The sequence below is a fragment of the Anguilla anguilla genome, chromosome 17 (assembly GCF_013347855.1).
Source record: "Anguilla anguilla isolate fAngAng1 chromosome 17, fAngAng1.pri, whole genome shotgun sequence".
In the NCBI taxonomy this organism is placed as follows: domain Eukaryota; kingdom Metazoa; phylum Chordata; class Actinopteri; order Anguilliformes; family Anguillidae; genus Anguilla; species Anguilla anguilla.
In genome coordinates this window covers 4,224,693-4,237,606 of record NC_049217.1, presented here as the reverse complement: position 1 = coordinate 4,237,606, position 12,914 = coordinate 4,224,693, and the positions used below count along the sequence as shown (strand labels likewise).

The following is a 12,914-nucleotide window of genomic DNA, read 5'->3' as shown; positions in this document are numbered from 1 at the left end:
ACCAACATGCCTGAAACTGGGAGCAGAAGAGGGTGATTTACTTGACTCTTACCTCCAGCGCATTCACATGGTAGTGCAATCAATGCCCCAGGCAAGATTTGAGTCACTGCCACTGCATACGCAAGTGAGGATGAGGAAGATGAATAACCTGCTACTGGAGCACGGAGGAGGCCCGTAGCCAGCAGACTGGTCTCAGAAAGCACTCGAGTATGCAGGAGCCAGCAGACTGGTCTCAGAAAGCATTCGAGTATGCAGGAGCCAGCAGACTGGTCTCAGAAAGCATTCGAGTATGCAGGAGCCAGCAGACTGGTCTCAGAAAGCACTCGAGTATGCAGGAGCCAGCAGACTGGTCTCAGAAAGCATTCGAGTATGCAGGAGCCAGCAGACTGGTCTCAGAAAGCATTCGAGTATGCAGGAGCTCAGAACTTCCTCTGAACAGCACTCGTCCATCTTCTACGTAGAACAGACAGGAGAGCTGGACCGGGAGTGTAGCAGTGGGTAAGGAACTGGGCTTGTAACCTAAAGGTCACAGGTTCGATTCCCGGGTAGGACACTGTCGTTGTACCCTTGAGCAAGGTACTTCACCTGCATTGCTTCAGTATATATCCAGCTGTATAAATAGATATAATGTAAATGCTATGTAAAAAGTTGGGCGAGTCGCTCTGGATAAGAGAGTCTGCTAAATGCCTGTAATGTAATGTAATGAATCCTGGTGGAAATTCCAGCTTGGTTCAAGGCTGGCTTTAAGCTGGTCCAGATGGTTTTCAAACATGGTTTGGAGATGGTCAAGCTGGCAAACAAGATGGTCAAGAGAGCAAACGTGCTGGCAAGGCCATGCCCAGCTGGCGGGCCAGCTTGGTACCGAAAACCGGCCTTCACCAAATTCCAGATGGTACGCAGCTAGAGCAGAAGCCGGTTCCAGCTGGAATCCATCTTAGGCTGGTAGCTGGTATTTCCACGAGGGGAAGAGAGTGCTCTATCTCTCCTCATCATCTCTCTTTCTCTCCTCACACTGGCAGTTCCATTAACGCCGTTAGCCTTGGCTCCGACAGAACAGCAGTTCAAGAGGAGTAAAACTCTCGGAGGACACAGTTATTTGCAGGTGCTGATGTCATGCCGCCCGTTTAACTAGTCCTCTTTAAAGACGGGTTTAACGGTATCAAGAGGTTATTCAGCTTCAAAAGAAAAGTCAAATGATCGCCACAAAAATCACTCATGTATCTAGTGCCAGTGACATTTATCTTTGCGATAATGTCAGGGTAAAGGATGTAGTTTAACTTCACTGTGAGTAGGTTTGTCCTAATCGTGGTCTCAGTGAGTGACACTTCTGTCACATTTCATAATGGCCCCGTAATAATGACAGGGAGGATGATCCACACAAAGAGCTCCGATTTAAATAAACCCATTCCCCGAATGCTGTCATACTGAGCTTCTCCAGGCTGCTGCACAGTCCCGATTTCATTCAGCACCTTCCCAGGTTGAATGTCTGCATCTCAGTTTAAACACTGCAGTCCTCAACTTGTGCGCTTCTTATGCACCGAGAGGGCACAAGCTTAAATATATTTAACATATCAAGCATATCACGGCCACTAAGCACATATGGAGCGCTGATCTAGGTTCTGACTTTACCCTTCCTTTAAACAAACAGAGAAACATGCAAAAAGAAAAGAAATCAGAACAGAACACACTGGGGAAATAAAAAGTTTTTGAAAGATGTACTGTGGGCGCGGGGTGCAGTGGGATGCATTGCCACCTCACATCAAGACGGCTTGAATCCTGGCCTTCTGTGTGGAGTTTGCATGCTCTCCCTGTGTTCCTCTGGGTAATCCGGTTTTCTCCAGTCCAAAGACATGCAGCAAGGCTAATTGGAGACTCTAAATTGCCCCTAGGTATGAGTGTGTGAGTCAGTGGTGTGTCCTGTGATAGATTGGTGACCTGGACAGGGTGTATTCCTGCCTCTCACCCAATGCACGCTGGGACAGCACCCCCTGTGATCATGATCAGGATGAGCGGGTATGAACTATAGATCCGTAAACACACAGACTTAAAATCTGTTGCTCCATCACTCTCAACGAGCGTTTTATTTATTTATTAATTGCATCACGGAATATATAAATCAAAAATAAGTATGAGGATAGCATGTAATGTTAAATCACTTCCATACTGTGTGTAAGTAAGGACGTTTGCTTTCCTTTGGATGGATGATTTGAGCCAGCCAAACAAAACAAAAAACAACTGAAAAAAGTGGCTTATAGAAAATGATTTCCTAAAAAAATCCCTAACCACAGGGCGTGTTGATATGGAAAGCAGAAGGCTGATTTTGTTGTTAAAAGTTATAGTTCTTGGGATTTTTTGAAGTACCATTTCAGCTTTACAGTGTGTTTTTGTTTGGGCCAGACAGTGCCAGTGAAGCCCATTTTATGTATTTACAGAGACTTCTTATGACCTGCTTGCTTTTCAATGGCTGCTATAGGTTAACTCTCAAGTTGCCATAGGCTCACTTTCCCTAATGAATTCAAACTATTATTAAATAAAGTTTCTGTCTCCTTTCTGGGACAGATTTGCTGGCCCACCTGCAGTACTCTTATAAGCCAAATGTTATTATCCCAGCCAATGCAAAGTTGCCAGGTCATCAGGAACGTCAAATGTAAATATCTAAATATTTTTTTTAATCAAAAAATTATCTGAAATTTAAATGTCTAAAAAACTTGAAAAATGTATCCAAAAAATGTATCCAAAAAATTGGTCTCACACATCCTTCATTGAGTAAATGCAGCTGCTACACCCAGTGGATTGAGTAGGGGCCAACAGGGTTGTATTTGACAGTGAGCCAGATGTGGATTTCACCCAAAAAAAGATCAGTACATTGAGCCCTGGAATGGGCAGTGTTTCACACGCACACACATTTGAAATGTGTATTTGCTCGTGTGCATTTCATACGCAATGTGGCATGCCTGCCTCCGTTTTGCATGGTTTATACCTCTGAGCCACGGTAACCTCCAGTTTTTCCGACAGTATTTTTAATTCTATGTACGGTACATCTATGTGTATTTTGGCCCATTCACAAATGGCTTTCATTGCTAACCCACAACCCCCATCGCCTCCCTCCAAACCCGCATGAAGCACAGCAGGACCCCTCGGCCACAGGACCAGGAGAAGCTCCAGAGGGGTGTGTGTGAGGTTAAATGTTCCCCAGGCGGCCCGGGGGCGGGACTCACCTGCCACCACCCCGGCCATGTAGAGCAGGCTGATGCGCAGGATCCCGTGCACCATCTCCAGGGGGACCCCGATCATCAGCTGCAGCAGCGCATTGAAGCCCAGCTGCTCCAGCCTGCGGCGGGAGGAGCACAAACAAACAAATCTCAGGCCAATCAACAACACTCAAAGTCATCCACACCTGCAGGCGGCGCTAAAAGCGAACAGCTCAGGCCACTCAACAACATGCAAGTCATCCACGCCTGCAGGGGGCGCTAAAAATGAACGTCTCAGGCTACTGGACAACACTCAAGTCATCCAAACCTGCAGGGGGCGCTAAAAACAAACGTCTCAGGCCACTGGAAAACAATCAAGTCATCCAAACCTGCAGGGGGAGCTAAAAACAAACGTCTCAGGCCACTGGAAAACACTCAAGTCATCCAAACCTGCAGGGGGCACTAAAAACAAACGTCTCAGGCCACTGAACAGCATTCATCTCATTTACACCTGCACGGGAAATATTTGTAGCAGGGACAGCATTAACTGTGCATTTATACATTATTTGGCTCACGTTAGATCTGGTTTTATAAGCATGGCATTAAAGTTCTTCAGTACTATTGAGTTCCGTCTTGCATCTGCCAACAATCTACTGTACGAGTTCCTTCAGTCAGCTTTAAAATGAAAGTGCTCTATGTGTAAATTGTGTATGTGTTTTAATTAATTACTTAAAACAAAAAGATGGATTGTGTGATGTCATACAATTTGTGCATTTAAACCAGGGTGTGTTTCACAATGCAAGATTGAAGAGTTTGGGCGTGATTAATGATTTGGGCTGTTGACTATGATAAATGTTGCAGAACAACGCTGGCTCTCCAGCTGAAACAGATCTTACGAGTAGTCATGTTTGTTTTTGTGGTAACACATCTGGGATCTTATATCTGTAATATAACAGCCTCCAACTCCAAGTCTTTGTGGCAGACAGTTAAAAATGGAGCCACCCTGACTAAGAAAATCACATCTCGATTCTTATAAAATCGATGCCACTTTGATAGAAACTGCATTGTCACTGGCACTGTGGCTATAGGGTAGAGAGGATTTAAGTAGTATTCAAAGTTAATGCTTTCTAAATGAATGTAAGTGGATATGTGAATTCCTGGGATGGAATAATCCTATAAACGTGTGTATAAATCCATTTAAAAGTAATTTACAGTAGAAACATATCCTCAACAGAGGACTTTCACTGTGACTGCACAGTTTTATAAATATAATTTAACTGTGTTATCCTGATTCCTGTCCACATTTAGATGGAATAGACTAGCAATGAACCTCATTCACGACACATGTATACGATCTCATTTGATCGTAAACTGCGTATAAGAACGTTTCCGAGAACATGTCTGCATTCATCATTTTTTTAAATCTATATTTGTTCATGGCTGTTTCCTTATTCTAATCCTATGAACAGGATTCCGCATAAAATTAACAAACAGCCAGCATTCATCGTCTCATATACCTGGAATATGCACAAAAACAAAGGTCTGCACATGTGTCATGAATCTCATATTGGTTTTCATAGGAACATTTTTAAGAACTAAAGTAAGAATAATTTAAGAACATTTTTGTGAATGAGGCCCAATAAGTGTAAATCCCTGCAATTGTAGAAGTAGTTAATAGGACATATATGCTCATTATGATACACAATTATTATTGATTCATATAGTTTATTATACTATTATATAGTTTCACATTATAAGTCTTCTTCATCCTGCCAGGTAGCCCTCATAGTTTTCTCAAACTTCAATTAAGTATTTTGCTGACTTGAGGGCAGCTTTTCTGTTATATTTCACCAATCAATGATTATCTTGCACAGATTTAAAGAAGCAATATGCATGTTTGCTCAAGTGAACAAGTGGCTTCAGTCAGCTGATCATATTAACTTTACTTGTCATGAAACAAGAATGTTACTGACTATTCTTCAAGTAAGCCTGAATTTATTAGACTAGCTAAGGAAATACTCCCTGTACAAATAAGATTATAAGCTTACAAATGCTTGTTATAATCTTGCAAACATCATGCAGAGTGAGTTTGAGGGTGTGGTCAAGTTTGAGGGCGTGGCTTTCTCTGAGGGCGTGGCCTTCTCTGAGGGCGTGGTCTCTTACCCGACATGCATGAACATGTAGCTGAAGAAGCGCCACACCTGGGCGCGATGGCCAGGGTGATACACAAGGGGGCTCTTCATGAACTCCGGCTGGTAGGTCTGCAGCACCCACTTGTTCAGCATGACGCCATAGCAGAGGAACACGATGATCTGGAGGGAAGAGACGCAGGGTCAAAAACGGGACCGTGACCACAGAACCGTGCGCTGTACGAGGGGTACGACTATTGCGCTGTACGAGGAGTACGACTATTGCGCTGTACGAGGGGTACGACTATAGCGCTGTACGAGGGGTACGACTATAGCGCTGTACGACTATAGCGCTGTACGAGGGGTACGACTATAGCGCTGTACGACTATAGTGCTGTACGAGGGGTACGACTATTGCGCTGTACGAGGGGTACGACTATAGCGCTGTATGAGGGGTACGACTATAGCGCTGTACGAGGGGTACGACTATAGCGCTGTACGAGGGGTACGACTATTGCGCTGTACGAGGGGTACGACTATTGCGCTGTACGAGGGGTACGACTATTGCACTGTACGAGGGGTACGACTATTGCGCTGTACGAGGGGTACGACTATTGCGCTGTACGAGGGGTACGACTATTGCGCTGTACGAGGGGTACGACTATTGCACTGTACGAGGGGTACGACTATTGCGCTGTACGAGGGGTACGACTATTGCGCTGTACGAGGGGTACGACTATAGCGCTGTACGACTATAGCGCTGTACGAGGGGTACGACTATTGCGCTGTACGAGGGGTACGACTATTGCGCTGTACGAGGGGTACGACTATTGCACTGTACGAGGGGTACGACTATAGTGCTGTACGAGGGGTACGACTATTGCACTGTACGAGGGGTACGACTATAGCGCTGTACGAGGGGTACGACTGTAGTGCTGTACGACTATAGTGCTGTACGAGGGGTACGACTATTGCACTGTACGAGGGGTACGACTGTAGTGCTGTACGAGGGGTACGACTATAGTGCTGTACGAGGGGTACGACTATAGCGCTGTACGAGGGGTACGACTATTGCACTGTACGAGGGGTACGACTATAGCGCTGTACGAGGGGTACGACTGTAGTGCTGTACGACTATAGTGCTGTACGAGGGGTACGACTATTGCACTGTACGAAGGGTACGACTGTAGTGCTGTACGAGGGGTACGACTATAGTGCTGTACGAGGGGTACGACTATTGCGCTGTACGAGGGGTACGACTATTGCACTGTACGAGGGGTACGACTATAGTGCTGTACGAGGGGTACGACTATTGCGCTGTACGAGGGGTACGACTATAGCGCTGTACGAGGGGTACGACTGTAGTGCTGTACGACTATAGTGCTGTACGAGGGGTACGACTATTGCACTGTACGAGGGGTACGACTGTAGTGCTGTACGAGGGGTACGACTATAGTGCTGTACGAGGGGTACGACTATAGTGCTGTACGAGGGGTACGACTATAGTGCTGTACGAGGGGTACGACTATTGCGCTGTACGAGGGGTACGACTATAGTGCTGTACGAGGGGTACGACTATTGCGCTGTACGAGGGGTACGACTATAGCGCTGTACGACTATAGCGCTGTACGAGGGGTACGACTATTGCGCTGTACGAGGGGTACGACTATAGCGCTGTACGAGGGGTACGACTATTGCACTGTACGAGGGGTACGACTGTAGTGCTGTACGAGGGGTACGACTATAGTGCTGTACGAGGGGTACGACTATAGTGCTGTACGAGGGGTACGACTATAGTGCTGTACGAGGGGTACGACTATAGTGCTGTACGAGGGGTACGACTGTAGTGCTGTACGAGGGGTACGACTATAGTGCTGTACGAGGGGTACGACTATAGCGCTGTACGAGGGGTACGACTATAGCGCTGTACGACTTTAGCGCTGTACGAGGGGTACGACTATTGCGCTGTACGAGGGGTACGACTATAGCGCTGTACGAGGGGTACGACTATTGCACTGTACGAGGGGTACGACTGTAGTGCTGTACGAGGGGTACGACTATAGTGCTGTACGAGGGGTACGACTATAGTGCTGTACGACTATTGCACTGTACGAGGGGTACGACTATAGTGCTGTACGAGGGGTACGACTATTGTGCTGTACGAGGGGTACGACTATAGCGCTGTACGAGGGGTACGACTGTAGTGCTGTACGAGGGGTACGACTATAGTGCTGTACGAGGGGTACGACTATTGTGCTGTACGAGGGGTACGACTATAGCGCTGTACGAGGGGTACGACTATAGCGCTGTACGAGGGGTACGACTATAGTGCTGTACGAGGGGTACGACTATAGTGCTGTACGAGGGGTACGACTATAGTGCTGTACGAGGGGTACGACTGTAGTGCTGTACGAGGGGTACGACTATTGCGCTGTACGAGGAGTACGACTATTGCGCTGTACGAGGAGTACGACTATTGCGCTGTACAAGGGGTACGACTATACGGTGGGCCTGGAGTCAGTCCAAGTTTGTCTTTCGGTTTGACTTACAAATAAATGCGTGCATTGGTTTTTTTTTTCCCTTCACAACGACAGCTCAGCAGTCTCTTTACAAGTTCAGCAATCAGCACCCTTCTCCCGCGTTTCACATAAATTTGAGGAAGAAGACAAGCGCGCGTTTTCCTCTGAGTCAACAACACGAAGGCCGAGCGGGTGCCGTCCTTATCACAGAACACTGAAGGCGTTTGCGGTATTTTAGCAAAGGGCCGCCCCCCCCCCCCCGCCCCCCACGCGGGTCCACGCCCATCCGGGTTAGGGTCATCCTCCCTCCCAGACAGCTTTCGTTGGCCAAAGTCGCCGCCATTATCTTCGACTTCACTCAATTTCCCTCCGTAATCGCTCGGGGAGCCTCGCCGGAGTCTGGTAATTAGTGGAGCCGGAGGGATTGTTCTGCCGAAGTTATTTTTAATGCAGCGCGAGCGCTCCGGGGTTATTCGTACCGTGCTCCCCTTTTCTGAAACATTGATTTCATATAAGTCTCCCGCCTCAGTGGGTGGGGATCGGCGAGCGTGCACAGAAAGCAGAAGGACTTCTGTCCGGTCGGATTAAGACGCTGACACCCCTCCCCACACGAAAATCAAAGCGAACGACGAAGAGGAACCAATGACCAACAGATTTAAAGCTGCCATGGTTACATAATTGTCAGTTTAAAAAAAAAAAAACTGTTCTCATTAGGATTTCTAATAATAGATGTTTTACTTACAGCCGCTGTTGATTCCCTCGCCTGAATGACGGTGTTGGCGGTAATGAAGAGAGGTTTACCTGAATGACGGTGTTGGCGGTAATGAAGAGAGGTTTACCTGAATGACGGTGTTGGCGGTAATGAAGAGAGGTTTACCTGAATGACGGTGTTGGCGGTAATGAAGAGAGGTTTACCTGAATGACGGTGTTGGCGGTAATGAAGAGAGGTTTACCTGAATGACAGTAATCACGGCCATGAAGACGGGCGGCGGGCACAGGTGGTTCTGGTGGAAGTACCAGCGGCGGTGGGACTCGCAGGGTAAGATCTCATAGGCCACGTAGCGCACGAAGCGCTTGTACACGCCCAGGCCGGCTTCGTCCAGCAGAATGTCCCTGTGCAGCGAACGCCGCCCACTGGCTATGGCCCGCCGAAAACTGCTGGAGCGCTTACTGCTCATCTGAGGAGAGAGAGCAATAGTCTTATTATTATTATTATTATTAATAATATTACTACTATTTATATTATTATATTATTATTATCATCATTAATTAGTGTGATTGCCTTTGGCAACCCTAACCCTAACGCTAGCTGTAACCCTAACCCGAACACTAGCTATAACCCCAACCCTAACCCCAGCTGTAACCCAAACCCTAACCTAGCTGTAACCCTAAACCTAACCCTAGCTGTAAACCCCAACCCTAACCCTAGCTGTAACCCTAACCCTAACCCTAGCTATAACCCTAACCCTAACCCTAGCTGCAACCCTAAACTTAACCCTAGCTGTAACCCTAACCCTAACCCTAACCCTAATCCTAGCCAGAACCCTAACCCTAACCCTAGCTTTAACCCTAACCCTAACCCTAACCTAGCTGTAACACTAACCCTAACCCAAGCTATAACGTTCACCTTAACCCTAGTTGTAACCCTAACCCTAGCTGTAAACCTAACCCTAAACCTAGCTGTAACCCTAACTAACCCTAACCCTAACCCTAGCTGTAACCCTTACCCTTACTCTAGCTGTAACGCTAACACTAACCCTAACCCAAAATCTAGCCATAACTCTAACCCTAAACCTGGCTGTAACCCTAACCTTATCCCAAACCCTAGATGTAACCCTAACCCTATCTGTTACCCTAACCCTAACCCTCGCTGTAACCCTAATCCTAGCTGTAACCCTAACCCTAACTGTAACTCTAAGCTTAACCCTAACCCTACCTGTATCCCTAACCCTAACCCTAGCTCTAACCCTAAGCCTAACCCTAATCCTAACAGTAACCCTAACCCTAACTCTAGCTGTAACGCTAACCCTAGCTGTAACCCTAACTCTAACCCTAACCCTAATGGTATCTGTAAACCTAACCTTAACCCTAGCTGTAAACCTATCCCTATCCCTAGCCATAACCCAAACCCTAACCCTAGCTGTAACCGTAACCCTAGCCTCCTAGAACACCCTAGCAACCGCATACAACACCTTAGCTACCTCCTAGCAACACCCTAGCAACTGCCTAGATCTCCATATCAACCACCTATGTGTCGCAAATTGCCTTGTTGTCGTGATATTATAGCACATACACAATACTCTGTTTCTGCTCATACTACAGACACTGTTCACTCTGTTCAGCACAAAGTCAACTTTGCATTGGCGGCAACCACACTTCACAATATCTGCAGGAATTGTCTATTATTATTATTATTATTATTATTATTATTATTATAGTACTAGTACATTACTGTAGTATTAGTAGTAGAATAATATTGTTGTAGTGATTGTAGTGCTAATAGTAGTAGTAATAGTAGTAGTACATTACTGCAGTATTTGTAGTAGTATATTATTGTTGTAGTTCTAGCAGTAGTACAATTAGCAGTTGTACATTACTGTAGTAGTATATTATTGTTGTAGTGGTAGTAGTAGTAGTGCCACTGTTGTGCCATGAATAGCACAGCAAGAAGCTACTGAGTTTGAATCCCAACTAAGGGCCTTTCTGCGTGGCCTTTGCATGTTCTCTTCATGTCCACATGGGTACTGGGTATTCTGGTTGCCAAAGACATGCAGTAAGCAAATTGGACACTAAAAATTGGACACTAAGAAGATATGAATGTGTGAGTGAATGGTTTGTGGGCTCTGCGATGGATTGGCAAATTGGCCAGGATGTATTCTGTGCATTCTGTGATTGGCTCCAGCCCCCCTCTGACCCTAACCGAATAAGCTGATGCATAGATAGTAGTAATATTATTCAATGCCAATAAAGCATTTTCTTAATTTTTTATTTGAGGGGGTGGCCTGAGTTTTGTTTTTGGCTTGGCCAGAGAGTAATAAAAACAGAAATGAAAAGGAAAAAAAAAGCAGTCAAGGGATAATGGCCATTTTATGGGTGTTTATTTTATTTGAATTGAAAGTGAGCCACTATTTATTGGTCATTTGTGTGCACAACCTCTTAAAAAGGCTTTGTTTTGGGGGGTTTGAGAAGTAGAAAGGTGTTATAAAACATGTGGATAGCACTGTTTTTAAAGACGTAGTCAATGCTAAAGGAGAATGCTTGTTATTAAGTACTGTTTATTATTAATAATAATCACTAAAAGATTCTCAGCACCACAGATTCAGAATTACATAACACGCAGGTGTGTCTTTGTAATGAAAAAGATTTTTTAAATATCACTGATATTGTACACTTCTCGCCAGAAATCTCAATTCTGTGAGGCAAGTCCTACGCAGCACTAATGGCTTTTTCCACTAAAGCTGTCCTACCTTTCAAATGAGATCTGTTTTCTCTCTTATTCCTTATCTATTTTAATTACAAGAACCACGGAAACCCTGTTCGAATGAATCTACATGCCTCTGCCAATCTCCACTGGGGAAAATAAAAGCAGTGTTCTATCGTCCGTGTTTTATTTCGCCCCGAAAGAAATACATCAGCTCCTCATACCGAGCTAATTTTCTAAGAAGAAAACGAAACAAAACAAAAAGCAAACACAATAAAGCTATTATATTGACAAAATGTCCTATGGAGGAAATTGCACTCTCTGTCTTGAACATGGCTGAATGAATATCTGGGGAGTAAGATCTGCATTTTAATGCCCCACTGCACCAAACAGCACGGACAGGAATGAGGGTGTAATTACTGCAGAGTCGTGTGAGTAGGGGGGTGGGGGGGGGGCTGCAGAATGCAGAGAGAGATCAATACAGCTCTTGGTGCTCCTGTGTTTCATCGAATTATAAGAGCATTAGGATTAAATACGTTTCAGCACGTTTAGCATGTCTTAGATTCGCCAACCGTCACGTTTCAATTTCATCGCTTGCAGAGTATCAATATTTCCTACAAAATTTTATAGCTTTTTATGATTTCAGCCCAGTTAGAGTAAATCATTCAAGAAGAGGAACACCCCTTGAGAAACAAGTGACCCGCTTTGACCTTATCCTAAATACCCCTGGCTGTTCGCCAACAAGTCTTCCTTAATCCTCACTTGCTGAACTGAACCCTGGACTTTTTATGGTGTCATGATAAAATGGCTGTTACTGGCAATCTCTGGGATGGATGTAATAACACTGGACCACACTGCCAAATACAGGCCCAGTTTAAATGTACCCACAATGTACTTTGTCTTCAGTTTGAGTAGCTGAAAAATGCACTGAGCATTTCCCAGAATCCCCTGGGGTATCACAGCTCCATTCTCTTTCCAAACCTGCTCCACTGACTCTTCCCAAGGGGCAATTCATGAGGTTAGTCAAGTTGTTTTTGCCAAATTTGACAACAGGGAAGTATCAGGTACTAGACAGTTGATCAAAATCTCAGGTGGAGAAATACAATCTTGCACGATGCCAGCTATTTTCTGGCTCGGGTTCAGGCTAAGGATCTGGGCTGGAACACCATTTCCCAGGTGGGAAAATACAGCTGCAGCCTTGAGCACGAAGTTTGGCATTAGTTACATCAGCAAACGCGTAGCTGTACAACCGTGAGCTATATGCACTGTAAACTACACAGCATAATAGCATCTGCTAAGCTAATAAATTATGCATTGTAATCTTTCCGTCCTCAGAGGCTTGCAGTTTTCCCACAGGGCCCGATCCTGCAGATTTACTGGGTGCGCTTTGGCCTCGATGCTAAAAAACTGCTACTTTTATCAACAATGTTGCTGGTGTTGAATTTAAGCTGTGAGATGTTGATATTGCCTCGACCACGCCAATCCCACCAAGCCTGGGGTGAATTTCTGGAGAGGAGCTGAGGTGACGTGTGCTACCTGCTCTCCCTCCAAGAGGTTAGCGGAGGGTGAAGAGTGCTGATAACGATTCTCGTCAGCAAGCGTGTTCTGATGTTCTTTAAACTGCATTCCCAGCCAGTGCATTTGTCACTTCAGA

At 45.5% G+C, this 12,914-nt stretch overlaps 1 protein-coding gene across 1 annotated transcript in view; it reads right to left on the bottom strand.

The window, feature by feature from the left end:
* LOC118216198 (rhomboid-related protein 1-like) overlaps positions 1-12,914 on the bottom strand; it is a 55,323-nt gene that overhangs the window by 21,828 nt on the left and 20,581 nt on the right. The window contains exons 3-5 of the mRNA XM_035397272.1: positions 8,793-9,017; positions 5,355-5,503; positions 3,219-3,331 (exon numbers count right to left, since the gene is read on the bottom strand). Of these exons, the coding sequence (XP_035253163.1) occupies positions 3,219-3,331; positions 5,355-5,503; positions 8,793-9,017 (487 nt within the window). The remainder of the gene's footprint in view (positions 1-3,218; positions 3,332-5,354; positions 5,504-8,792; positions 9,018-12,914) is intronic.